At 39.8% G+C, this 27,167-nt stretch overlaps 1 protein-coding gene across 17 annotated transcripts; it reads right to left on the bottom strand.

The window, feature by feature from the left end:
* Positions 1-478: 478 nt before the first annotated feature.
* On the bottom strand, positions 479-25,814 carry LOC110957655 (cytochrome P450 2J2-like). 17 transcript variants are annotated; one of them, XM_051946908.1, is made up of 9 exons: positions 17,782-18,066; positions 17,514-17,676; positions 17,143-17,292; positions 16,902-17,062; positions 16,236-16,409; positions 15,977-16,118; positions 7,663-7,850; positions 1,550-1,691; positions 479-1,342 (listed from the first exon to the last, which is right to left on the bottom strand). In XM_051946908.1, the coding sequence occupies exons 1-9, from the start codon at positions 17,983-17,985 to the stop codon at positions 1,161-1,163; spliced, it is 1,506 nt and encodes a 501-aa protein (XP_051802868.1). In that variant the 5' UTR covers positions 17,986-18,066; the 3' UTR covers positions 479-1,160. The 17 variants fall into 17 exon arrangements, with proteins under 17 accessions (XP_051802868.1, XP_051802867.1, XP_051802864.1 ...); XM_051946907.1 differs by lacking the exon at positions 7,663-7,850 and adding an exon at positions 15,635-15,822 and having other exon boundaries at positions 17,782-18,065; XM_051946904.1 differs by lacking the exon at positions 1,550-1,691 and adding an exon at positions 7,419-7,560 and having other exon boundaries at positions 17,782-18,065.
* Between the last annotated feature and the right edge of the window lie 1,353 nt (positions 25,815-27,167).

Genomic DNA, 27,167 nt, shown 5'->3' with positions numbered 1-27,167 from the left:
ATCCTCTGCGCATCTCTGAAGCCACAGAAAACTTTCTTCTGTTTTTGTATTACTTTAAAACTCCACTCATGACACATTATGTATAAGCATGCAGGTAAGCTAAACTGAACTGGTTGCAAAGAAGAGTTACTTCTCACTATCCTATCACAAATGACAGCAACTACAAAATGATTTGTTGTATTGGATATCTAAAGTGACAATCACCTCTTCAAGCACAAGCACATGCTATAAACCAGGGGTGTCAAACTCATTTTGGTCCAGGGCTAATACGGCCTAATTTGATCTCAAAGGGGCCGGACCAGTAAACTTATAGCATAATTACCGAGAAGTAATAATAAGTCTAAGCTTTTCCCGATGTTTTAGTGCAAAGGAGAACAAGTATATTAGAAAAATCTTTATATGTAATGAACTGTCCTTTTAAAAATTATATTAGAAACAACCAGAGATTAAAGTAAGTGCAATTTCGACAACACTATGACTCAGTTTAACATTTATTTATGTGTAATACAACTGATCACAGTGATTGTACAATGGCACAACATATTTAGTCACAGGTATGTGTAACTTAAAAACATAGTCCTGGAATTTTAAAAAAAAAATCAAACTTATCAAGATATAGAAATTTTTTGTCAAACATGCAAGTCCATTTTCCACATCTGGAAAGTAATTGTGAACACCTAAATTAACTCTGCATACCTTTAAATCTTCAGTAGCAGCTATTTTATACAGACAGTTAAGAAAGTAAAGTTTATGTATAAAATGTAAATGTAAAATATACGTAAACAACTACAAACATAACATAGATACATCCATTAGAAATAATATTCCACTCAACCAAACACTTTTGTAGTGAATCTGATGACCAACACTGAATTTCACAGTATTTACTACAGCAAGTTTTCATTTAGCAACATTTTTTTTTCCTAGAGCAACAATGTGCCTTTCATGTCATGTTTATAACAGGAACAAGTGAAGAAAAGAGAAGTGAAGAATATGAAGAGATGGTTGCGGCAAGTTCCAATAAATTCTGGAATTCAATTCATGTTGTTTGATGTGCAGTTCAATACTGTAATATTCTCTAAACCCTCCAACAGAACTGAAACCACAAGCAGTGACAATAAGAAAATATTTCATTGAGTTTTTTTTTTTAAATATCACAGCTACTCGTGACGTGAGTTTACACATATTTCATAATCCTTCGGGGCCAGAGTGATGCCAAAGCGGTACTCCATTGAAGGCTTCACCCCAGCAGGCATGGAGAAGGTGAAGTGCTGCATGAAGGAGGTGAAGAAGAGGAAAAGCTCCATCTTGGCCAGATTCTCCCCGAGACACAGACGCTTACCTGAGAAAAAATTAACAAGCGTTTTACATGTTCTGCTTAGTAATCACTGTGAAGGCAGTGCTGTGATCATTAACTAATGTAGAAACTAACAAGAAGGACCTATGATCCCTGGCCTTTATCCCTCGGTTTCACAATGTATGCAGAGACACGCTCCTGAATAAATTTACTGAAGATAACAAGAAAACATGTGATTGTGTTGCTCCTTACCAGCAGAGAAAGGGATGAAAGCTGCTGGTTTCACAAACTTGCCCTCCTCATTCAGAAAGTGTCCCGGGTTGAAGGTGTAGGGCGTCTCCCACTCATTCTTGTCGAACAGCACAGAGGTCAGATTGGGAGTTATTAAAATTCCCTGGTAAATAGATGGAATCAGATTGAAAATTCATCAGTACGCACAAAGACAAGCAACGTAAAACTAGATTTTTTTTGATGAGAAATTAATAACCTTTGGGATGGTGTAGCCTCCCAGCTGGATGTCTCTGTTGGTCACATGTGGCAGACTGAGAGGAACGATGTTCCCCATCCTCTGGATCTCGTGGATGACAGCATCTGTGTAGGGCAGGTTTGCACGGTCCTCCATGGATGGCTGTCTGGACTGTCCAATCACTCTGTCTATCTCAGCCTGGACTTTTTCTGTGCAAAATACAAAAATATTGGATAACAACTAAAAGATAAGTATAACACAGTACCACAGTGCCAAATTATTGAGTACATTTTTGTCATAAGAGGACAAATGGCATTTTTTACAGGTAGTTGTACACAAATTACTGCAAAATAATTGATATACCAAGTGTTGATGAGTGCACCCTGGAAACACTGATGTCTATACCCTCAAAATTATGACCAGGAAATTTGTTTTAGTATCACCATCAGTGAGAACAGCTTCACTGGCCTGTCTGTGCTCTCACCTTGGATCTCAGGATATTTTGCCATGTAGAGGAACGCCCAGCGCAGAGTGGTGGATGTGGTCTCTGTACCAGCCCCAAACAAGTCCAGAGTACATACAATCAGATTTTCCACATCGAAAGTGTTGTCATCTTGCCCATGACTCTGAGAATACATGCAGAAACACTTTAGAAATATCAAAACATTAGAGAAAAAAATCAGTATCAGCACTATTTTGTTTAAGTATATCATATTTAAAGATAACAAATTTAAATCTGTCTTTCACTGAGGGATAAAGAAGAAAAATGTCCACCGTTCAGCAGCCAGGAGTGGTACCACAATGAAATGTCAAATCAGTGTAACAAACTAACTTACAGTTATTTCCTGAGCACACAACAAGCAGATATGATATTTACAAGATCTGAACCCTGATGATTTTCATTAGTAACACAGTATAAGTAAGACAATTTCTTAGTGCCAGTCACCGTCTGAATCTCATTCAGGTAGCAGTCAATGTAGTCTCTTGGCTCTGCAGGATCCAAGGTTTGCTTGTGCTTGTTGATCTCTGCTCGTATAAAGTCCTTCACATATTTATAGAGCTGCTTGATTCTCTGATGTGGACCTGGAAAGTATCTCACCAGCGCAGGGAATGAGTTGTAGAGCTACACAGAGAAGAATGAGGACAGTAATTTCAGATAGGAGTACTTAAGTGAGTTCATTATATCATTATCAGTCTTGTTCAAGCATCTTCAGCATAATTTCTGACAATTCAGTAGTAATATGAAGCTACACAGGATCAAATCTCAGCCTTTTTGTAAACAAGTTTTAACAGAAGAATAATTTTGTAGTTTAATGTTGTACATTTTTCTGCTTGTTTGAAATTTGACATTTATTATTTATGCCATAGTCTTTTCAGGGAACCCAAGACTTTTCAGAAACCTTACTTCTATTTGTGTAAACCTTTTTTTTGTATATATCTGCCATTTCATATTGAGGAACATAGCTTTGCAATTTTATCTGTGGCTTTAAAATGCAGTACCTCTGCAGACACGGAGCCTTGAATCGTCACTACTTCATCAAACATCCCCATCAGCTTCTGGAACGTCTCATCACTGTACTCAAAGCGATGACCAAAAATCAGGGAGCAGATGATGTTGGAGACGGCGTTGTTCACGACGAGGTGTGGATTGAACGGCTTCCCTTCAGAATTCAACAGAAGATAAATTGTAAATTGTGTATTTGCTCATTAGAAGTGTATCATTGTGTGTCAACTAACCTTTATAGCTTCGGAATTCTTCTGCACAATGTGTAAATTCCTCCAGGATGACAGGTTCAAGTGACTTTTTTCCAAATCCAAAATATCTGAGGGTTGAAAGTGCAAATCGCCTCTGCTGCCTCCAGATGTGTCCATTACTAAAAAGCACACCTGATTGGAAAATATAAACTCTATATCAGCTTGACTTTTTAACTTACAGTATGGAGTAACTGAAAAGAATAGTGTCTATTTTTTAAATCAATTGCAGTCACAAACAATACGTTGTACACCAGTGTACAAAATGTGATAAACAGATTAAAGAGAACCATTGAGCAAAATGTAAACAAACTAGAGTACTCAATGGGAACATAATCCATGTGTAGCGTTTCACAGCGTCTTCCGTCATGAGCATGCAAAGGACCCAGTGGAGCAGTGACTTGAAAACTGTTCATGTGTAGTATTTGTATTTGTGTGTATTGTCCTTTCACCTAGTCCACGTGATCTCTCCACCAGTAAAGGGAGCTCTGGACGGTCTGTCAGGCTGTCTCCCTGTATTACAAGAGCTTCTTTCAAAACTTCAAGACCACTGAGAACTACCATCCATTTTTGGCCAGTTCGTAGGGTGTACACATCTCCATATTTCCCTGCTAACTGGGAGAAAATTCAGAAAAGAAAAGACAGATAAAAACATGAAGACAGAGAACAGAAAGAGACATCTTTCCAGTTGACCTGTTAGCATTGTGAAGATTGTCCGATACCTGTGTCAGTCTTTCATGGGTCCTTGTGTGGTCAACGGTGAATATGTTGCCCACAATTGGAAGAGCCCGAGGTCCTGGAGGGAAGCCGACTGGCCGACGGTTTTTAACAAAATCTGCTGTAATGATGAAAACGACTGCGAAGAGCAGCAGACTTTTGAAATCCCAATCAACACAGTATCTGATTAGAGAAAAGACTGAATCCATACTGCAGACACAGCTTGTCGAATGAAAGATACTAAAGACTGTTCTCTTTGCTTTTCCTGTGAGACTGAGGGCTGATGTTTAACTGCCAATAGAAATAAAACTCCTCTCTCTCCTGTAAGGGCAAAGCTCAAAATAAGTTTTTCTTGGCAAATCAATGACAGCACTGGACTCTGACCTTAATGGAAACAAACACCATGATTCAGCAATGTAAGTGGAATTTCACTGATCAGCTGCACCATCTAGTAGGAATTCTGGGGGTACTGGAATTCCTGTGGATGTTGTGACATAGAACAACCACCTAAACATTGATGGAGACCATGTAGTCAGCCCCCAAACGACAACAGCTCTCTTACAGCATCCTGCATCCTGGCTAATGGCCTTAACTAAATCAAAAAATATAATTTCATTGTTAGTTGGTTACAAGCAGCCATTTCTTGGTAGTCAGAAATACATTTTCCTTCCTAATCCTTGGAAATATTATGTAAGACATTTTATGTAAGATGGGCTGCACTTTTACCTTGCAACTAGAAAATCCCCGGTTCGTGTCACGGCTTTCCCGGGATCTTTCTGCATGGAGTTTGCATGTTCTCCCTGTGTATGCATGTGATTTCTCCAGGCACTCCGGCTTCCTCCCACAGTCCAAAAATATTCTGAGGTTAAATGATTATTCTCATTTGCCCATAAGACTGAATGTGAGTGTGATTGTTCGTCTGTATGTGTGTCTCTGCAACAGACTGACGACCTGTCCAGGTTGTCACCTGCCTTCACCCCAAGTCAGCTGGGATAGGCTCCAGCACCCCAGCGATCCTAATGAGGATTAAGCGATGTTTGAATAATGGATGGAAGGATTTTATATGAAATAAAGACATGCTTTCATTACGCAGTTTGAATTTGACATGATGAATTTTTTGTCTTTCAAACGCCACCACTCTGTTTAGATAAGATAAGTCAAACTGCTGAGTCATGTTGTCATTACAAGAGTGTACACTGGAGGGATGTTCTGATGTAAACTATGGCTAAAGTTTGGATGACAATTATTGTAAACTGTAAGTTACTCCTCAGTGTATGTGGGAGATTGATTGCAAGAGACTGGACAAGACTCACATTTACACTTTTACTGTTTTTTTTGTAATTTGTTGACAGACCGCGTTATTGTGATACAGAAATATAGCACAAAGAAAAAAACAAAAGTAGAAATGTGAACATAGGGAATCTCCTTAGGGAAAACTGTACATGCAGTGCTGTATGAATTACAGTGCAGTTTTTCTACACCAGGCCACAAATTCTCATTCACATGATGAATATCTCCTCTTGCATCTTTGAGCGATGTCAGAAAACCCTAACCCTTCACACATTTCCCTTCGTTAGAGAATTTCAAGATCCACCTGGGAGAAATTTACCAATTCAGGACAGATTTAGAGAAAAAAGCCTAATGGAAATGTATAGAAATATCCTTGACATAATATGACAACTTGTTCAGCCATTTTGCATGTAAAGACTTAAGTGATGAACTCATGCCTAAATGTTGTGGGGGGTGAGATTGTTCAACAGAGACCCATTATAATACATTTTGATCAACATGACAAAAGCAATTGATAAAGTAGGAAACAGCAGAGAATTGTACATAGTCATTTTCATGGATGTTCAAAGCATTTGCAACTTGTTCAAAGAAATGAGAAACTGCTGTTTTGATGTGCACAAGTGACACAATGAAGTGAAGATTGGACGAGTAGTCTTGAGAATTTCAATTCTGATCTGAGAAATGTACCAAAGCGACTGAGAAAAACTGTAATAGGTGGTGAAGATTTCAAAGTGTGTGAGTTTATTGAGTAAAACAGGAATCAGGGTCAGTTTCCTCATTTGTTTTGACATATTTGCCCCATAAAGATGATTCTGATCAAGACCAGGAAAGGCCTTTTGCAAAACTTTGCAAAGTCACAGTGGATGTGACCTCCGTCCTGTTGGATATAACATGTCCTCACATAATCATTTTATCTTGATAAGCATTTGTTTTCATTTCTTGTGGTGATTTTTTGTGCCCCTGGTTCTACCTTTTCTGCACAAGTTTATTGTGGAAATGTCTTTACTTTTGTAAAGGAAGACAAAGTCATGGAAGCTTATGGCAATCAGGTTAAAAGCATTAAAGGAAAATTTGTGAACTACACCAAAAATGACGAGAACAGAATGTTACAGAAATAAATGAAGGAAAGAGCAAAGAAGGTTTATGGAAAACATGATTTCAACTATATTCTTATAAGCAGCCAATGATATTTGGGAGACAATTAAAACATCTGATGTTCTCTAAACTCCCAACGAGTTAAAGAAATATCAGTTAAAATATTTGCTGTTTTTAAAATTTATTGCTCTCCTACACGTGAGGTTACACATATTTCATAATCCTTCGGGGCCAGAACGACGCCAAAGCGGTACTCCATTGAAGGCTTCACCCCAGCAGGCATGGAGAAGGTGAAGTGCTGCATGAAGGAAATGAAGAAGAGGAAAAGCTCCATCTTGGCCAGATTCTCCCCGAGACACAGACGCTTACCTGAGACAGGGAAATATACCAAGAGATTTTATTTCTGCCACTACATAATCAATGGGAAGGCAGTGCGTGACCGGTAATTTTTTAATTTAATTTATCGATAGGTGCAGTGGAGACAGACAGGTAAGGGGGGACAACATGCAGCAAGGAGCCACAAGCAGGAATCAAACTCGAGCCACTGTGGCGGGGACCAGGCCCTGTGCATGGGTCAGCCGCTTAACCTGCTGAGCTGTATGTGCACTGCATGTGATTGCTAATTGATGTAGTAAGTAACAAGAAGGACCTATGATCCCTGGTCTTTGTCCTCTGGTTTAATTGAAGCCTGTCTGCAATCATCCTGAGAGCAACCCCCCAAAGTAGCAATGTCCATTGGGACAGGCTCCTGAATAAACCTGAGAAGATACTAGTAAAATGTCTGACTGTGTTGCTTCTTACCAGCAGAGAAAGGGATGAAAGCTGCTGGTTTCACAAACTTGCCCTCCTCATTCAGAAAGTGTCCCGGGTTGAAGGTGTAGGGCGTCTCCCACTCATTCTTGTCAAACAGCACAGAGGTCAGATTGGGAATTATTGTAACTCCCTGGTAAATACATGGAATCAGAATGAAAATTCAATAATGCACACAAAGGTAAGTGTCTAAAAACTGTGTTTTTCTTTTTGCCGAAGCAGTTTGAGAAATGACCTTTGGGATGGTGTAGCCTCCCAGCTGGACGTCTCTGTTGGTGAAATGTGGCAGACTGAGAGGAACGATGTTACCCATCCTCTGGATCTCGTGGATGACAGCATCTGTGTAGGGAAGGTTTACACGGTCCTCCATGGATGGCTGTCTGGACTGTCCAATCACTCTGTCTATCTCAGCCTGGACCTTCTCTGTGTATCAATCATTGCACAATATTTGATGTATCGAGGTTGATGAGTGTAGCCAGAAACAATGATATGTATGCAAACAGAATGATGACCAATAAGTTTGGTTTCAGTGTCACCATTAGTGGAAACAGCTTGAGTGGCCTGTCTGTGCTCTCACCCTGGATCTCAGGATATTTTACCATGAAGAGGAACGCCCAGCGCAGAGTGGTGGATGTGGTCTCTGAACCGGCCACAAACAAGTCCCAAACACAGTTCACCAGGTTATCCTCATCAAAAGTGTTGTCATCGTTCCCCTTATTCTGACAACACAATTAAATATAAATGATAAACCTTACAAAACTTCCAAGGAGAATTCAGCATCATCACTATGACAATCAAGTGCATCAGTGATAATCTTCATAAACAACACAGTATAAGCAGTAAAGCTCTGTTCCGGTCACCATCTGAATCTCATTCAGGTAGCAGTCAATGTAGTCTCTTCTTTGTTCTGAGGAGATCTTCTTGTGCTCATTTATCTCTTCTCGTATAAGGCCCCTCACGCCAGCCCAGTTGTTCTGTAATCTCTGTTGTAGACCTGGGAAATATTTCATCAGCCCAGGGAATGCATTGTAGAGCTGCAGAGAGAAGCAGATTGAAACAACAGAAGAGTCACCACCTTGTTGCGATGGAGAGGTTTTGTTTCCCTGTTGTATTGGGAGCTATGATGTCAGCACCTGGAAAGGTCTCCAAAAGGAAATTACAAATTACAAAGACTAAGAGTGATGAACAGTACCTAAATGAAAACACAAACAAGGGAAGGCACCCCCTTGCCAAAATTACGGACACCGGGGCCTCCGCCTGGAATCAGGCTAGTGTCAGTAAGTGTCTGGTGGTTGAAGCTTGTCCCATGGGGCTTGGCAAAGTTCTCAATTTACCAGATAATCTACATTCCAACCCTCACATATGGTCATGAGCTCTGGGTAGTGATTGAAAGAATCAGAATGAAGTTAAAGTTGAATTTAAAATGTCTAATAATTTAAAATGGGACAATAAAATAAAATGATTTTGATGATTAACATAAGCACAATTAGTACAAGGACCTTTAAAAAGTTTGAAATCCATAGATTCAGTCTGTTTTCATAATTTCTGGATCTGATAAATAGTATAATTTTGATGACTCTGTTTTGGGGAATGCAAATTTATCCATCTATCCATTCTCTATACACCGCTTTATCCTCACTAGGGTTGTGGGGGGTGCTGGAGCCTATCCCAGCCGACTCGGGCGAAGGCAGGGGACACCCTAGACAGGTCGCCAGTCTGTCGCAGGGCTACATATACAGACAAACAATCACACTCACATTCACACCTATGGGCAATTTAGAGTAAGCAATTAACCTCAGCATATTTTTGGACTCTGGGAGGAAGCCGGAGTGCCCGGAAAAACCCACGCATGCACAGGGTGAACATGCAAACTTCATGCAGAAAGATCCCATGGAAAGCAGGGATGCGAACCGGGGATCTTCTTGCTGCAAGGTGAAAGTGCTAACCACTACGCCGCTGTGGAGCCCAAACAAATTTATGTTTATAAAAAATATTTTTGATAAACTAAGAGTTTATAATTAAGTTATTAAAAGACAGATAGACAAACCAACGTAAATCGTCACATTACTGCCCTGAGGCTCTGACTCTTTGGTGGAGTAACAACTTAAACAACAAAAATGTTGATGTTTCATTCATTTTCATCTTTGTGCATTTTTCATCTTTCTCCTACATCAACAGATTACTGTAAATTCAAAATGCAATTATAGTGATTGTATTCAACATTTTAAGACTTTTTGTAAACTCAAGCACTTTCAGTGTCTTCTACAGTGGTTTATTATGGGATGGCTACACCGTTTGACAGCACCATTACCATCGTAGCTAACATTAGCTCTGGTGCTAACAGCAATACGTTTTGCATTGAGGTGGTACCATTGGCTCTACGTGCTGCGGTGATAAGAAAACTCTTTGTTACACAATTTGCACACAAACACGGGAGTGTGATTGTTTGTCTCTATGTGTAGCCCTGTGACAGACTGGTGACCTACTCAGTGTGTCCCCTGCCTTCATCCCAAGTCAGCTGGGCTCCAGCTACCTGCAACCCTAATGAGGATTAAGTGGTGTATAGAGAATGGAGGGATAGATTGATAAATTCAAGTCCCAGCCCTAGAAATGTCTGATGATTGTTTACGTATGGATTAAATAATTTTTTGTATTTCTTATTCTCTATTGCACTCCAGGGCACTTTAGGCACTTTGTTCATTTAATTCTATTTCTTCCATATTTCATTGTAGTTTTTACATTTTTTATCTTAGTCTTGTAAATTTTGCCACCATGTACTGTAGAATTGCACCTTCAGTTTCATTGTACATGTACAATGACGATAAAGACATTCTATTCTATTCTATTGATGCATGGATGAATAAATGAAGAACAAAGACCACACCTCGTTCTAAGTCAACTCCATGCCTCACGTTTCATCATCCTGTATGTATCAACCACGTGTCTGACCATTATGCAACCCTCCACAAGATACTTGTCCATTCAGTAAACAAATCTTTCAGAGATAAGTGCTTGGTCATTGTTAGAGAACGTGACATTTCAGCAAACGCGCATCGATTTGTGACAGTCTAACACAGGATATTGAAAAATATTACATACTACATACCTATGCCCAAATGCATTTACTGACATTACTTACACATGGTTTCACACTGAGATACACAGTGTTAAGATTTCATCAGTAGCATTTAAATGCAGTACCTCTGCCCAAATGGTCGTCTGAAAGTGGAGCGATTCCCCAATGTTCCACATCAGCTTCCGGAACTTCTCATCATTGTACTCAAAGCGATGACCAAAAACCAGGGAGCAGATGATGTTGGCGGTGACGTTCATCATGGTGACGCGTGGATTGAATGGCTTACCTAAACAATTAAAAGGAAAGCCCAGTATAAATGCATTCTAATTCTCATCATATATATGTCAATGTGCATGAACTATATACCTTTAAAGCTTCTGAACTCTTCAGCACAATGTGTAAATTCCTCCAGGATGACAGGTTCAAGTGACTTCTTTCCAAATCCAAAATATTTGAGGGTTGAAAGTGCAAATCGTCTCTGCTGCCTCCAGATGTGCCCACTAGTCAAAATCACACCTGATTGGAAAATAAAAGGTTTGAACTACCTTATTACATATAGTATTGTATTCCTGTACAGTCACATCTCAGATCTTATATTGCTGTTTTTTTTTTTGCTTTTTTCCATCTACAGAAATTCCAGCAAAAGTGATGTACAGCAATGGACAATTTTCCTGCATGAGCATTCACGAGTCATAAGTGCAAGAAGTTAAGAAGTGCAGTGGCATGAGATTTGTGACTATGTGCATCTTGAATTCTCTTACCTCGTCCTTGTGATCTGTCGGCAGACCAAGGAGTAACTGGTCGGTCCGCCACGCTGTCTCCCTGCATTACTAGAGCTCCTTTCAGAACCTCAAAACCGTTTAACACCACCGTCCATTTCTGGCCGATTCGTAGACTGTACACATTTCCATACTTTTTCGCTAACTGATTTGAGAAAGGATGTAGGAAAGAAGAAACAGCAAAATGCATGACAACAGAAAGATAATTCCTTGCAATTTCGTTTTTACAATTTTTAAGATTGCCTGATACCTGCGTCAGTCTTTCATGGGTCCTTGTGTGGTCAACAGTGAATATGTTGCCCACAACTGGAAGAGCCCAAGGTCCTGGAGGGAAGCCAGCTGGCCGACGGTTTTTAACAAAATCTGCTGCAATGATGAAAACGACTGCGAAGAGCAGCAGACTTCTGACATCCCAGTCAACACAGTATCTGATTAGAGAATAGACCGAATCCATACTGCAGACACAGCTTGTCTAACGAAAGATACTAAAGACTGTTCTCTTTGTTTTTTCTGTGAGACTGAGGGTTGATGTTTCACTGCCAATAGAAACAAAATCACACCACTCTCTCTTCTGTGAGGGCAAAGCTCAATAAATTAGTTCTTGCCAAAGCAACTGCACTGGACTCTGACCTTAATGGAAAAAAACACTGTGATTCAGCAATATATATTGTTTCACTGATCAGCTGCACCATCAGAACCACTGACAACCAAAGCGTATAACACTGATCATCTCCTTACAAGACAATGTTCTGGTAGGAATTCTGGGGTACTGGAATTCCTGTGGCTGTCGTGACATAGAACAACCACCTAAACATTGATGGAGACCATGTAGTCAGCCCCCAAACGACAACAGCTCTCTCACAGCATCCTGCATCCTGGCTATTGGCCTAAAGGCTTTATGATAACTAAATCAAAAAACATGATTTCATTGTATGATTTCATACAACCAGCCATATTTTGGCAGTCAGAAATAATTTGCCTTCCTAATCTTTGGAAATATGTTAGACATTTTATGTAAGATAAAGACATGTTGTCATTACGCAATTTGAATTTAACATAATGAATTTTTTGTCTTTTCAACGCTACCACTCACTGTTTTGCCATTTATTGTATTGAACTGTGTCTGAGGAATAACATTTCAAAAGTGACGTTTTGCTGAGTTCACTCCCACATCTTCAAGCCTAAAACAAGACACAACAGCCCTAAGGATCAGCAGTAGAGGAGATATTCAGATCCTGTACATTAGTATGACTCTGATGTCACAGTGGAATTATATTGAACCATTTCATCTGGTGGAGATGTACAATCTATAACAACGACCTTTGGAACACTGTGAAGTATTGTGTAAATCCAGTCCATCCAACCATGTAACTTTCAGACAGAGAGGAGAGGAAATAAGTAAACCGCAAATTTTTGTCAAGGAACCAAGTGGTATACAACAAAGAGAACATTAATTTATTATTTTTAAATACTTGTACATTTCTTTGAAGATAGATATTTTCATTTTATCTTTGGCGCATTTGTAGAATATTACACTGAGATGAAATTATCTCTTTTAGTAAATTCTTGTTTAAAAAGCCTGTTGTGATCCTTGCTCTAGCCCTTTTCTTCTCCTTCCACCGTCCTCCTTGCCTGTCCTTCATCCTGTCTTTGTCATGTCTCTCTTGCATTTCTCTCGCTCATCCTGTCATCTCTGTCCCTGTTCTCTCTCTCTCCTTGTCTTGTCCCTGTGGTTCCCTCTGTTTGCATCTGTTGGTCTCTGTGTCTGTCTGTCTCCCTTGTCTCACTCACCAAACTGCACCTTGCTGATTGCAGTAATGCACATCAGCTGCAGTAATTAGTTCACTCCTTTCACCTGTTCTCTACCTCACCTCCAGCTATTGAAGCTCCGTGCTTTCCTTCACTCCCCACTGGATCATTGACTCACATGCCTTCACAGTCTCTTCTCCCTCATGGACTCTGCTTGGATTCTGTTTGTCTTCTCCTGTCTGCTTCTGGATTTCCCCAACCTGTTTCCCCTCTGTTGTCTGTTCCCTCGTCTTGTGAATACCCCTCCTTAGTTTAGTTTCGTTAATCCATTTTAGTATTGGTTGACGTCCGTTTTTTTTCGTATTCGTAGTGTTTGTTTGGAGGGTTTTGAGTAGTTGGGTTTAGTTTTGTTCCCCCAGTTCAGCTCTCCATCTATGCACTAGTTTAGTTATCTTGTTGAATAAACTCTTTCCTTCATTCACCTGTCTGCCGGTCTCTCTGTGTCTGCGCCTGGGTTCTCCAGCTTCCTCCTGAAACAAAGCCACACTCTACTGACCATGATTTGTGCGTTTAATGTTGAAAAGGAATAACAAGGGGGAAAATCTTCCAACGGAATGAACACTTTTTAATATGCATTATATTTAGAGAAGGCTTTAAAATGTGTGAGTTTATTGAGAAATAAGGAAATCAGAGTCATTTTCCTTTGTTTTGACATATGTGCCCCATAAAGATGATTGTGATCATGATCAGGAAAATGCTTTTGCAAAACATTACAAAGTCACAGTGCATGTGACCTCTGACCTGTTGGATATAACATGTCATCACAATCATTTTGTCTTGATAAGCATTTGTTTTCTTTCTTGTGGTGATTTTTTGTATCCCCGTATCTACCTTTTCTGCACAAGTTCATTGAGAAAATGTCTTTACTTTTGTAAGGGAAGAAAAAGTCATGGAAGCTTATGGCAATCAGAACAAAGGCACTGAGAGAGATCTTGTGAACTACTCCAAAATGACCAGAACAGAAAGAAACTGTGATAGGAATAAGTGCAGAAAAGAGCAAAGAAGGTGATGACATCAACTATATTCTTATCTGCAGTCAATGATATTTGGGAGACGATTAAAATTTCTGATGTTCTCTAAAAGCCCAAAGAGTTACAGAAATGTCAGTTAAAATATTTATATTTGCTCTTTTTAATTTACTGCTCTCCTACACGTGAGGTTACACATATTTCGTAATCCTTTGGGGCCAGAGTGATGCCAAAGCGGTACTCCATTGAAGGCTTCACCCCAGCAGGCATGGAGAAGGTGAAGTGCTGCATGAAGGAAATGAAGAAGAGGAAAAGCTCCATCTTGGCCAGATTCTCCCCGAGACACAGACGCTTACCTGAGACAGGGAAATATACCAAGTAACTAACAAGAAGGACCTATGATCCCTGGTCATTATGCTCTGGTTTACTTGAAGCCTGTCTGCAATCATCCTGAGAGCAACACCCCAAAGTAACAATGTCCATTGGGACAGGCTTAGGGCTGCACCTAACGACGCGTCAACGCGTCGTTAGGTGCAGCCCTAGACAGGCTACTGAATACGCCTGACAAGATATTAACAGTATAACTCGATCAGCATACTTCCACCTCCGCAGCATCTCCCGTCTCCGTCCCTCTCTAACCCCTCACACCACTGCCATCCTTGTTCACAGTCTTGTAACCTCCCGGATTGACTACTGTAACTCCCTCCTTGTTGGTCTCCCCAATAAATCCCTCCAAAGACTGCAGCTCCTCCAAACTCTGCAGCACGTATCATCAGTAGGACCCCGGCCACTCACCACATCACTCCTGTCTTACAACAACTGCATTGGCTTCCCATAAAACAAAGGATCAATTTCAAAATACTACTCATCACATTCAAAGCACTTCATAACCTGGCCCCCCCTTACATATTCGACCTTCTCCATATCACCATCCCTGCTCGTACGCTCCGTTCCTCTTCCACCCTTCATCTTTCTGTGCCCCCTGTCCGCCTTGCTACCATGGGTAGCAGAGCATTCAGCCGGTCAGCTCCCATGCTCTGGAACTCTCTTCCCCCTGACCTCCGCTCCATAGACTCTTTGCCACTCTTCAAATCCCATCTCAAAACCCACCTATTCAGACAATCCTTCGGTCTATAGTCACTCTTTCACTAGCAATATTATCCATGTCTTGATTTTTATTTTGTTCTGTTTTTATTGTTTTAATTTTATTTTTTGCTTTGAAACCTGTACAGTGTCCTTGGGTGTTTTGAAAGGCACTTTTAAATAAAATTTATTATTATTATTATTATTATCAAGATACTAGTAAAATGTCTGACTGTGTTGCTTCTTACCAGCAGAGAAAGGGATGAAAGCTGCTGGTTTCACAAACTTGCCCTCCTCATTCAGAAAGCGTCCCGGGTTGAAGGTGTAGGGCGTCTCCCACTCATTCTTGTCAAACATCACAGAGGTCAGATTGGGAATTATTGTAACTCCCTGGTAAACACACGGAATCAGAATGAAAATTCAATAATGCACACAAAGGTAAGTGTCTAAAAACTGTGTTTTTCTTTTTGCTAAAGTAGGTTGAGAAATGACCTTTGGGATGGTGTAGCCTCCCAGCTGGACGTCTCTGTTGGTGGAATGTGGCAGACTGAGAGGAGCAATGTTACCCATCCTCTGGATCTCATGGATGACAGCATCTGTGTAGGGAAGGTTTACACGGTCCTCCATGGATGGCTGTCTGGACTGTCCAATCACTCTGTCTATCTCAGCCTGGACCTTCTCTGTGTATCAATCATTGCACAATATTTGATGTATCGAGGTTGATGAGTGTAGCCAGAAACAATGATATATATGCAAACAGAATTATGACCAATAAGTTTGGTTTCAGTGTCACCATTAGTGGAAACAGTTTGAGTGGCCTGTCTGTGCTCTCACCCTGGATCTCAGGATATTTTGCCATGAAGAGGAACGCCCAGCGCAGAGTGGTGGATGTGGTCTCTGAACCGGCCAGAAACAAGTCCCAAATACAGTTCACCAGGTTATCCTCATCAAAAGTGTTGTCATCTTTCCCCTTATTCTGACAACACAATTAAAGCCAAATGATAAACCTTACAAAACTACCAAGAAAAATGTATGATAATCTTCATAAACAACACGGTATAAGCAGTAAAGCTCTGTATCTAGTTCCGGTCACCATCTGAATCTCATTCAGGTAGCAGTCAATGTAGTCTCTTCTTTGTTCTGAGGAGATCTTCTTGTGCTCATTTATCTCTTCTCGTATAAGGCCCCTCAATGCAGCCCAGTTCTTCTGTAATTTCTGTTGTAGACCTGGGAAATATTTCATCAGGCCAGGGAATGCATTGTAGAGCTGCAGAGAGAATCAGATTGAAACAACAGAAGAGTCACCACCTTGTTGTGATGGAGAGTTTTCTTTATCCCTGTTATATTGGGAGCTAAGACGTCAGCACTTGGAAGGGTCTCCCAAGGAAAATTACAAACTACAAAGACTAAGAGTGATGAACAATAGTGATTATATTCAGCATGTGGATGCCTGGATGAATAAATGAAGAACAAAGACCACACCTCGTTCTAAGTCAACTCCATGCCTCACGTTTCATCATCCTGTATGTATCAACCACGTGTCTCACCATTATGCAACCCTCCACAAGATACTTGTCAATTCGGTAAACAAATCTTTCAGAGATAAGTGCTTGGTCATTGTTAGAGAACGTGACATTTCAGCAAACGTGCTACATACTACATAGCTATGTCCAAATGCATTTACTGACATTACTTACACATGGTTTCACACTGAGATACACAGTGTTAAGATTTCATCAGTAGCATTTAAATGCAGTACCTCTGCCCAAATGGTCCTCTGAAAGTGAAATGATTCCCCAATGTTCCACATCAGCTTCCGGAACTTCTCATCATTGTACTCAAAGCGATGACCAAAAACCAGGGAGCAGATGATGTTGGCGGTGACGTTCATCATGGTGACGCGTGGATTGAATGGCTTACCTAAACAATTAAAAGGAAAGCCCAGTATAAATGCATTCTAATTCTCATCATATATATGACAATGTGCATGAACTATATACCTTTAAAGCTTCTGAACTCTTCAGCACAATGTGTAAATTCCTCCAGGATGACAGGTTCAAGTGACTTCTTTCCAAATCCAAAATATTTGAGGGTTGAAAGTGCAAATCGTCTCTGCTGCCTCCAGATGTGCCCACTAGTCGTAATCACACCTGATTGGAAAACATAAGTTCTTTAGGACCTTATTACATATAGTATTGTATTCCTGAACAGTTATGCCTCAATTTTTTTCTTTTTTCATCCACAGAAATTCCAGCAAAGGTGCTATACACCAATCGATAATTTTCCTGCATGAGCATTCACGAGTCATAAGTGCAAGAAGTTAAGAAGTGCAGTGGCATGATATTTGTGACTGTGTGTATTTTTTTTTTACCTCGTCCTTGTGATCTCTCGACAATTAGAGGACCAAGTGGTCGGTCTGCCAGGCTGTCTCCCTGCGTTACTAGCGCTTCTTTCAGAACCTCAAAACCGTTTAACACCACCGTCCATTTCTGGCCGATTCGTAGACTGTACACATTTCCATACTCTTCCGCTAACTGATTTGGGAAAGGATTTAGGAAAGAAGAAACAGCAAAATGCATGACAACAGAAAGATAATTCCGTGCAATTTCCTTTTACCTATTTTTAAAATTGCCCGATACCTGCGTCAGTCTTTCATGAGTCCTGTTATGGCCAACAGTGAATATGTTGCCCACAACTGGAAGAGCCCAAGGTCCTGGAGGGAAGCCGTGCGGCCGACGGTTTTTAACAAAATCTGCTGCAATGATGAAAACTATTGTGAAGAGCAGCAGACTTTTGACATCCCACGTAATGTAGGATGCAAGTGGAATAAAGTTCAAATTCATTTTTCGAGCAGTGTCTGTCCAACTGTTTTCCTTGCTTCTCCTGTGAAACTGACGGTTGTTTTGATACTAACAGGAAGCAACAATGCCCCTCCTCTCTCCTACATGACGATGAAGTTAACCCTGTAAGACCCAAATAAAGAAAAAAGTAGCAAAAAACAAAACAAAACTATATATAAAATTGTATATATATATATATATATATATACACACACACACAGATATGAAAATGAAAAATGAGCAAAAAAGAAATTTATGTATACTTATATACATATAGAGAAATCCAAATATAAAAAAATAATAAACTCAAAAGTAAAAATCTGAATAAAGTATATATATATATGAAGAGTTCATTTACAAAAACAGATGAACTCCATTTTGATAAATTTTCAGAAAACTTTTTTATTGTTTACTTGAGATAATATCAATCAAACTGAAGTTGCCTGTATTTGACTCACTAGTAAAATACATGACAAAATAGAGAAAAAATAAATTATTAGTGTAATTATTATTATCTCTCTTATCTTCTTTTCTGAAAACGGAGTTTTCTTTCACCAGTTTGCAATCAGGTTCTTTCAAAACTCCCCAAAAGAACTACTCAGAAGACTCATGCTAATGACCACCATTAGCACACGAGGGCTCAGTGACATCCGTGCATTTGAACGACCCCCACCAATACTCATAACGACCATCATTGAGTAGTCAGACGAGTTTTGGTATTAGTCGTTGGAATAATAGCCCTGAACACACCTCACAGAGGTTTAAAAGCTGAGGCAACACCAACCACCCCCAGAACTGAAGAAGCCTCTTGGATGAGAGGTGAAACGTCTTCAAGGAACTTTCTTAAAGTCCAGAGGATTGATTTAAACTACTTTGGAAAACAGAGTTACCTGTTTTTGCAAATGAACTCTTCATATCTATCTATCTATCTATCTATCTATCTATCTATCTATCTATCTATCGAGATAGATAGATAGATAGATAGATAGATAGATAGATAGATAGATAGATAGATAGATAGATAGATAGATAGATAGATAGATAGATAGAAGCAAACAAAAATCATGTAAAAATACAAAACAATTATTAAAAAATAAACTGATGTTGTGTTTTTGCAACAGTGGGTTTTACAGGGTTAAATGTTAACGACTGCTTCCAGCAGAAACCATGGAACCACGGCCTACATGGAAACCAACACAGTCAATAAATTACCCGAAAGACAACCGTGATGTTCTGGCTTATAAGCTTGAAAAATGATTAGTTGTATGGTTTGAACAACGTAATCTCATCCGATACAAAATATACAAATAGCCACTATTTAAATGACATAATACCATTTGTATCCAAGTTTTGATTTTAGATTACTGTAATCTAATTTTGCTGATTTATTCATTACCTCCGCCAAGGAGGTTATGTGACACTCAGCGTGTGTGTGTGTGTGTGTGTGTGTGTGTGTGTGTGTGTGTGTGTGTGTGTGTGTGTGTGTGTGTGTGTGTGTGTGTGTGTGTGTGCGTGTCTGTCTGTCTGTCTGTCTGTCTGTCTGTCTGCAAGATAACTCAAAAACGCCTGGGCAGATTCACATGAAATTTTCAGGGGATGTAGATTATGGTAAGAGGAAGAGCTGATTTAATTTTGGTGGCAATCCGGAAAGGATCCTGGATTCTGGATCACTTTGAATTTTTTAGTATGTTTTAGTATGTGGTCCAAAATATGACAAAAACATCATAGGTTAGTATGTCGTCCAACAAATTGGAGCAAGGTGTCCAGATAGCTCAACTGGTTAAGAAGGTGATTCGTAAACAGAACTGTGTCAGACATGCAGGTTTGATTCCAGCTCATGATCCTTTACTGCATGGGTTTCCTGTTTTCCTCTCTATCCTTGGCAGAGGTCTGCACTCTCTGAGTGCTTTTCTAATTTATTTTAAGCTTCATTTTGTTATCATAGTGTGGGTATGTTTAACTGTTTCAAGTATTGAACCTTGGATGAAATCCAAGGTTCATCATAAAGTATGTTTTTCTGTGCAAATTGTAATCTGCAAATACTGAGTAAACGTGCAATATTTTCCTACTCTGAAATCAAGTGGAGCGTTCCATAGTGTGATGCAGAAAAACATGAAAATAACCAGATAAAGCAATACAAAGCTGTACTTTAATTTCAATTTACTTCAGATCAGATGAGTCCTTTTGTAAGAATATTATACAACTCTTGCAGTGTGGTAAGTCCAGTATAATGTTCAATCAAATTAACCCAAGCATAAACGTGTTCCAAAAGAAGTTATATTGGACTTTCAGACAGAGAAGGCGACAGGTTGGTAAATGGTTAGTAAATTTTTGTCTCGGTTCCCACTGGTGGAAAGTTCACGGTTTTAGTCACGTATTCAGTTTCCTTATTTACAATTCCAATTTTTACAAGGCTGTAATTAGTGCCATGTCTGCATGAGTTTTTTTGTGCCTTTATTGATGTAAATTAAAACAAAGTCATGGAACCTTATGACAATCAGATTCACATTGAAAGAAAACTCCAAAATTAAAAATGACCAGAGCATAAAAAAATCTGGAAACAGAATTGGGTGAAGAAAAGAGAAAAAGAGCTTTTGAAATTAGAGAAGACAAGGCAGGTATACCAGAAAATTCCACTGTACACTGCAATATAAGCCATGATATTAAAAATACAATTAGAGCCTCTGATAGTTCTTGAATCGCCCAGTTTAAATGGTTAGTGGTCACACAGGAATGAAATGTTCCTTCTTATTAAAATGTATTACTCTCGTACACGTGAGGTTGCACATATTTCGTATTCCTTCGGGGCCAGAGTGATGCCATAGCGGTACTCCATTGAAGGCTTCACTCCAGCAGGCATGGAGAAGGTGAAGTGCTGCATGAAGGAGGTGAAGAAGAGGAAAAGCTCCATCCTGGCGAGATTCTCCCCGAGACACAGACGCTTACCTGAGACAGGAACAATAATCAAGCATTTTTCTTTTTTCATCATGTAATCACAAGGAAGTGATCTTCTAGTTAACTTGAAGTCTGTCTGAAATGTCTGTCTGAGAGTGTAAATATAAATATCGAAGTGTGCTGACGAAGTTTTTGTTCCCTTTTTCTGACTCTTTCCCTGGAGGAGCACCCCGAAGTAACAATGTCTACTGGGATAGGGTCCTGAATAAACTTGTGAAGATACTAATAAACCGATTGTTTCGCTGCTTACCAGCAGAGAAAGGGATGAAAGCTGATGGTTTCACAAACTTGCCCTCCTCATTCAGAAAGTGTCCCGGGTTGAAAGTGAAGGGTGTCTCCCACTCATTCTTGTCAAACATCACAGAGGTCAGATTGGTGAATACCATAATTCCCTGGTGATTGGAGTCATAATGAAAATTCATAAATACACACAAGTGACATAAAATTATGTTACAGGAATTACTGAATAGTTTGAGAAATGACCTTTGGGATGGTGTAGCCTCCCAGCTGGACGTCTCTGGTGGTGGAATGTGGCAGACTGAGAGGAACGATGTTCCCCATCCTCTGGATCTCGTGGAGAACAGCCTCTGTATAGGGAAGGTTTACATGGTCCTCCATGGATGGCTGTCTGGACTGTCCAATCACTTTGTCTATCTCAGCTTGGACCTTTCCTTTACAAAACAAAAAACAAACAAATAGAATTCCTTCATCACACTGCAGTTGGTCCGCTTTATGCTGCTAAAACTCCTGTGAATTCTGTGGGTCGCAGAGTGGAGCCTACCTAGATCATGATTATCCTAGCACATCCCGTGAAAGTTGAATAACATTTGGATGTGGGAATGAGGAACCCAGGTGAACACCTTAGCTTCGTCGTGTTCCCCTGTTTAAATATTTGGTCTTGGTGGATTTTCCCTCCGAGTTGGGAAGAGTTGCTTCCCCAAGCTAAGGAATTTAAGTCTCTCAGGATTTTGGTCACAAGTGATGGGAAAATAGAGTAAGAGCTGGAAAGGTGGCTTGGTGCGACGTCAGCAGCAATGTGGGAGTTGTACAAGACCGTCGTGGTGAAGAGGGATTTAAACTGCCAGGCAAAAATCTCAATGTACCAGTCCATCTACGCTCCAACCCTGACTTACGGTCATGAGATTGCGGGTACAAGTTACCGAAGTGAGCAGGTCCTGGAGAGCTTGTGATCCCAATGCTGAAAATTTTGGGAACTGTTCGATATGTTGAATCAGTCATTGCAAAACATATGATGCAATATGGCTGATGAGTATAACTTGTAAACACTGATATTTATACCTACAAAATTGTAATCCACACCTTTGTTTTAAAGTCACCATTAGTAAGAAGAACTTCACTGGCCTGTCGATTCACTCACCCTGGATCTCAGGATATTTTGCCATGTAGAGGAATGCCCAGCGCAGAGTAGAAGATGTGGTTTCTGAGCCAGCCACAAACAAGTCCATGACACACATAATTAGGTTTTCCTCGTCAAATGTGTTGTCGTCCTGCCCCTTACTCTGAGAATAAGAAATACGCAAGAATGAAATATCAGCACTATTAAGGACTTAAAAGATTATGCTGTAAAAGACAACAGTAAATGCAAAAATTTGTGTTTGTGCTTCCACCAGCCAGGTGTAATGTCATAATAAAAAGTCATGTCCGTGTGATAAACTAAAAGTGCATAGTTTTGATCTAAGTACACACCAAGCACATGCAATGTTTACAAGAGAGCACTGATGATCTTCATCAATGGCATAGTAAAAGCAATACAGTTCTATATCTAGTGCAAGTCACCATCTCAATCTCATTCAGGTAGCAGTCTATGTAGTCTCTTCGCTCTGAGGGATCCAAGGTCTGCTTGTGCTCGTTCAGCTCTTCTCGTATAAAATCCTTCACATCTTTACAGATCTGCTTGATTGTCTGATGTGGACCAGGCACATATCTCATGAGCGCAGTGAACGCATTGTAGAGCTGCGCAGAGGGGAAGATTGGAACAATAAATTAGGTTGTTAACATTTTGGTAGAAGAGCAAAGACTAGGTGTCACCGATTTTACACTTTTTTAATATTTTCACTAATTTCTCTATTAATAGATTACATTTTGGTTTTTTTTTCAGATGTGAACAGCTACAAATAGAGTGAGAGGGTTTTTATGTCAACTCTCACACAAAACCCAATGGCAAAATACATAAGAAAAGCACTCAGAGAGGACAGTACTCTGCCAAGGCTGCTCAGTCGTTGAATGAATTCTGACGGATGAGATCCGATAAGTCTGCAGCAGTGGATTTGTAGTAGGATCGCAATCATGTGATTGTTAACTTGTTGTCATAGTTATAGTGATGTCTTGCCGCTATCTCGCAAATATACAGAAATCTTGAACAAATCCATTGATCCAGACTCCAAGTCGCGTCACTCTCAGAATCCAATCAGGTGGTCCCTGTGTCATTTCTGACCTTCCCTGAAAATTTCATCCAAATGTGTTTTGAATAATATTAGGCACAGAAGGAAAGACAGATTAACAGGCAGAAAAGCGTACGCCAATCGTCACATAACTCCGCCGCGTTATTTGGAAGAGTAAATATCAGCTTGACTCTTTGGAAATCCCATGATCAAAGACATTAAGCAAATGTGGTGCTTTTGGAGTCATGGTTTCCATTCCATGCATGGCTACCACAGGTGATATTTCTTAAACAATAAAACTTAATTGTCCATTTCAAAGGTTCGTGACTCCAATGAACTTGCCCATAAGGTCATTGTCTTCTTCTAACACAGTTGCTTTCTTTAAATTTTTTTGTATGTTTTTCCACAAAAACAGTCTTGTCAAGCACCAGATGTGTCACTGGGAGTATTAGACTTTTTTGAAGCATCTCGTCTTGAGTCAGTCTACCTTTCAGCTCATGCTGACGAGAAAGAAGATTTGTCTCAATCTTGTTTCAACATTGTTTAACTTGCTTTTTGACACGTCATTGCTTATACGAAGCTGCATAGGCTCGAATCTAAGCCATTTGTAAAACTAGTTCATCTAGGTTTAGACGTATATAGATACGTAGTTCTAGTTTCCTGTAATCCTGCTCTCCTGCCTAGGTTATACTTTATGTTGGTTAGTGTAGTTTTTTTAGCAGATTTTCTATAGACTCTGGTTATTGTAGCTCCACCTGGCTACCAGTCTTTGTGCTTCTTCTGTTGTTATTCTCATAGTATTTCCTGTTTTAGTTCTGTTAACCACAGTTGTAGTCCTGTTTATCAAACCCTTTGTTGTCAATAAATTTTGTGTTATTTTGCGGACGTCTTGTGTCGCGTCTCTGACTCTGCATTTGATCCGTCACAAAACAGAAAGCAAATGCAAACCCTTTTTTTCTTAGGCTACTGGCAGGTTCTTTGACTTTAAATAAATGATTAATTCCATGGTTTTTGTAAAGGCACATAGGATTTTCTGAAAACGTGCTTCCGCTTGTGACAATCTCATAATGAAAACATATTACATACCCATAGTTACATTCACATATTCATCAGCATTGGAGTTTCATCTGTAGCTGTAAAATGCAGTACCTGTGCACTCAAGGAGGCTTGAATCTGGACTATTTTGTCAAAATACTGCAAAAGTTTCCGGAACTTCTCATCATTGTACTCAAAACGACGACCAAAAACCAGGGAGCAGATGATGTTGGAGACGGCGTTGTTGGTGATGAGGTGTGGATTGAATGGCTTACCTCCACAATTGAAAAGAAACCAGTATTTAAATTGTACATTTGTTCATTAGAAATTTGTTACTGTGTATTAACTATGTACCTTTAAAGCTTCTGAACTCTTCTGCACAATGTGTAAATTCCTCCAGGATGACAGGTTCAAGTGACTTCTTGCCAAATCCAAAATACCTGAGGGTTGAAAGTGCAAATCGCCTCTGCTGCCTCCAGTTGTGTCCACTATTGAAAATCACACCTGATTGGAAATACACAGGGTGGAGAAAGTTTATCAAATACAAATAAAGATCTCTATTTTTAGGGCTTTTTAACTGCTAGAACATATATTGTTTTACACAAAATGTTACTTCTCAATTAATTTTAGTTTCAAATCATAAAAAAGGAGGAGCTATGTGCCATTGTATGAACTGTGACAAAAATATTGTATCTGAAACTGAAGAAAAAACAAACTTAAACAAAATTAACGAACTTTAACACTGGCTGGGAAAAATCTGCATGCCACATTATTCCTTACTCAACAGTTGTTTCCTACGACGACCATCCACGAGAGCAGTTGGACAGGAGCTGAGAATGCACAGGACTTGTGTCTGCATGTGTCCTCTTACCTAGTCCATTTGATATGTCTATTGGTAGAGCAATGTTTGGTCGGTCTGCCAGGCTGTCTCCCTGCGTTACGAGAGCTTCTTTTAGAATGTCAATCCCATTTAGCACGACGAACCACTGTGGGCCTGATCGTAGGCTGTACACATGTCCATATTTCCCTGCTAACTGAGTGAGGATTTAGGAAAGAAGGAAGAGCAAGTTGCATGAAAACAGATAACAGAAATATGAGTCTTACCATATGACTTGCAAACATGTTTTAGATTGCTTGATACCTGCGTCAGTGTTTCATGGGCCCTGGCGTGGTCAACAGTGAAGATGTTACCCAGAATTGGAAGAGACAAAGGTCCTGGAGGGAAGCCGAGCGGCCGACGGTACTTGACATAATCTGCAGCAAGGACGAAAACTACTGTAAAGAGCAGTAGGCTTTTGAAATCAACATAAGAGCCAATTAGAGAAAAGACTGAATCCATATTGCAAACACAAAATATCAAATGGAAAATTGTCTTTGTTCTTAATTCTCCTGTAGGACGGAGTGCTGAGGCTATTGTGCTAGAGGGAAATATCACTCCACTTTCTCCTGTGGGGGCAAAGTTCAATCTTTGTATCTGTCAGCACAAAAAAAGATTGCACTGCACTCTGACCCACATAGAAACAGACAGTGCTCACCTGCTACCCACAAAATGATTTTGCTGATCAACTATGCCATCAGAAAAATGTAAGCGGCAATGATCTGGTGGATCCTGACATTCACAAGGCCATTAGTTTTGTGCCACCCACCGAGCATTGTGACAGACCACGTACACTTCAAATTATCTCTAGTGCCTATAAAAACTGTTCAACCCCTTCGAAGTTTCTCCCTTTTCCAATATCATTGTCAATGTAACGTGGATTTCTTGACAAGAAAAAAAGTCTTTTGTGACCAAATGAAAAACTTCTACAATTTCTCTCTAAAGTAATGTCAGTGAGTTTAAAATATATATTGTAAAATAAATGATTGCATAAGAACTTACTCCATTCAAGTCAGTATTTATGACTTGTATCGATGGTCTCGATCAGCCTTGTATACCTGGAAACTGTAATTTTACCCCAGTTATCTTGCAGAACTGCTCAAGTGCTGTCAGGTTGCATTCAGATTGTGAGTAGACAGCTTTTTATCAAGTTTTAAATGGGTTGAGGTTTGTGCTCTGACTTGGCTGCTCCAAAACATTCACCTTATTGCCTTTAACTACATATTTGTAGCTTTGGTTGTATGATGGGATATATGGATGCTTCAGGTCATTGTCTTGCTGAAAAGCAAATCGTCTACAAAATCACAGTTCTCTAACAGACTGCATCACATTGTACTGCAGGATTTTCCTATACTTTGTTACATTCATTCCCTCTACCTTTTCAAGCCTTTGAAGAGGCTGCTGCTAAGAAGCATCCCAAACATCATGATGCTGTCACCAACTTGCTTGATCGAGGGAATAGGATGTTTGTGATGTGCAGTGTTTGGTGACCACTAAAAAGAGCATCTAGTCTGATGGCCAAAAACCTCAGTTTTGTTCTCAGCAGACCAAAGAAACTTCTATTATTTGATTTCACAGTCTCCCACATATCTTCTGGCAAACTCTAGTCTAGATTTAATATGACTTTTTTTGGAACAGTGGCTTTCTCTTTGAGAATCTCCTGTAGAGCTTCGACAGGCAACAGTTAATGTTTGGACAGTTTCTCCTATCTCAGCTGCTGAAGCTTGTAAGTCCTCAGAGTCATTGGTGTCCTCTCTCATTAGTCTTTCTCTTGCATGGTGTTATGATCCAACCACTATGGGTTGGCTGGACGCAACAAAATAACCAGGTGTTGTTGGTTTAGGTAAAGGGATTTATTGCTTAGTAGCAATAAGGAACATAAAAGTGACAAAAAAAAAAACACAAGACTGGTGAGT

This window comes from Acanthochromis polyacanthus, chromosome 4 (assembly GCF_021347895.1).
Source record: "Acanthochromis polyacanthus isolate Apoly-LR-REF ecotype Palm Island chromosome 4, KAUST_Apoly_ChrSc, whole genome shotgun sequence".
Taxonomy (NCBI): domain Eukaryota; kingdom Metazoa; phylum Chordata; class Actinopteri; family Pomacentridae; genus Acanthochromis; species Acanthochromis polyacanthus.
This window is presented reverse-complemented; position numbering and strand designations above follow the sequence as displayed.

Excerpts from the sequence above, each read along its gene's own strand:
- LOC110957655 (XM_051946898.1), bottom strand. The coding sequence starts at position 17,985 with ATGAATTTGAACTTTATTCCACTTGCATCCTACATTACGTGGGATGTC. Across the intron at positions 17,677-17,781 it reads CTCATGAAAGACTGACGCAG|TTAGCGGAAGAGTATGGAAA; the intron begins GTATCGGGCAAT and ends TTCCCAAATCAG. Across the intron at positions 6,987-7,418 it reads TTTCATCCCTTTCTCTGCTG|GTAAGCGTCTGTGTCTCGGG; the intron begins GTAAGAAGCAAC and ends TCCCTGTCTCAG.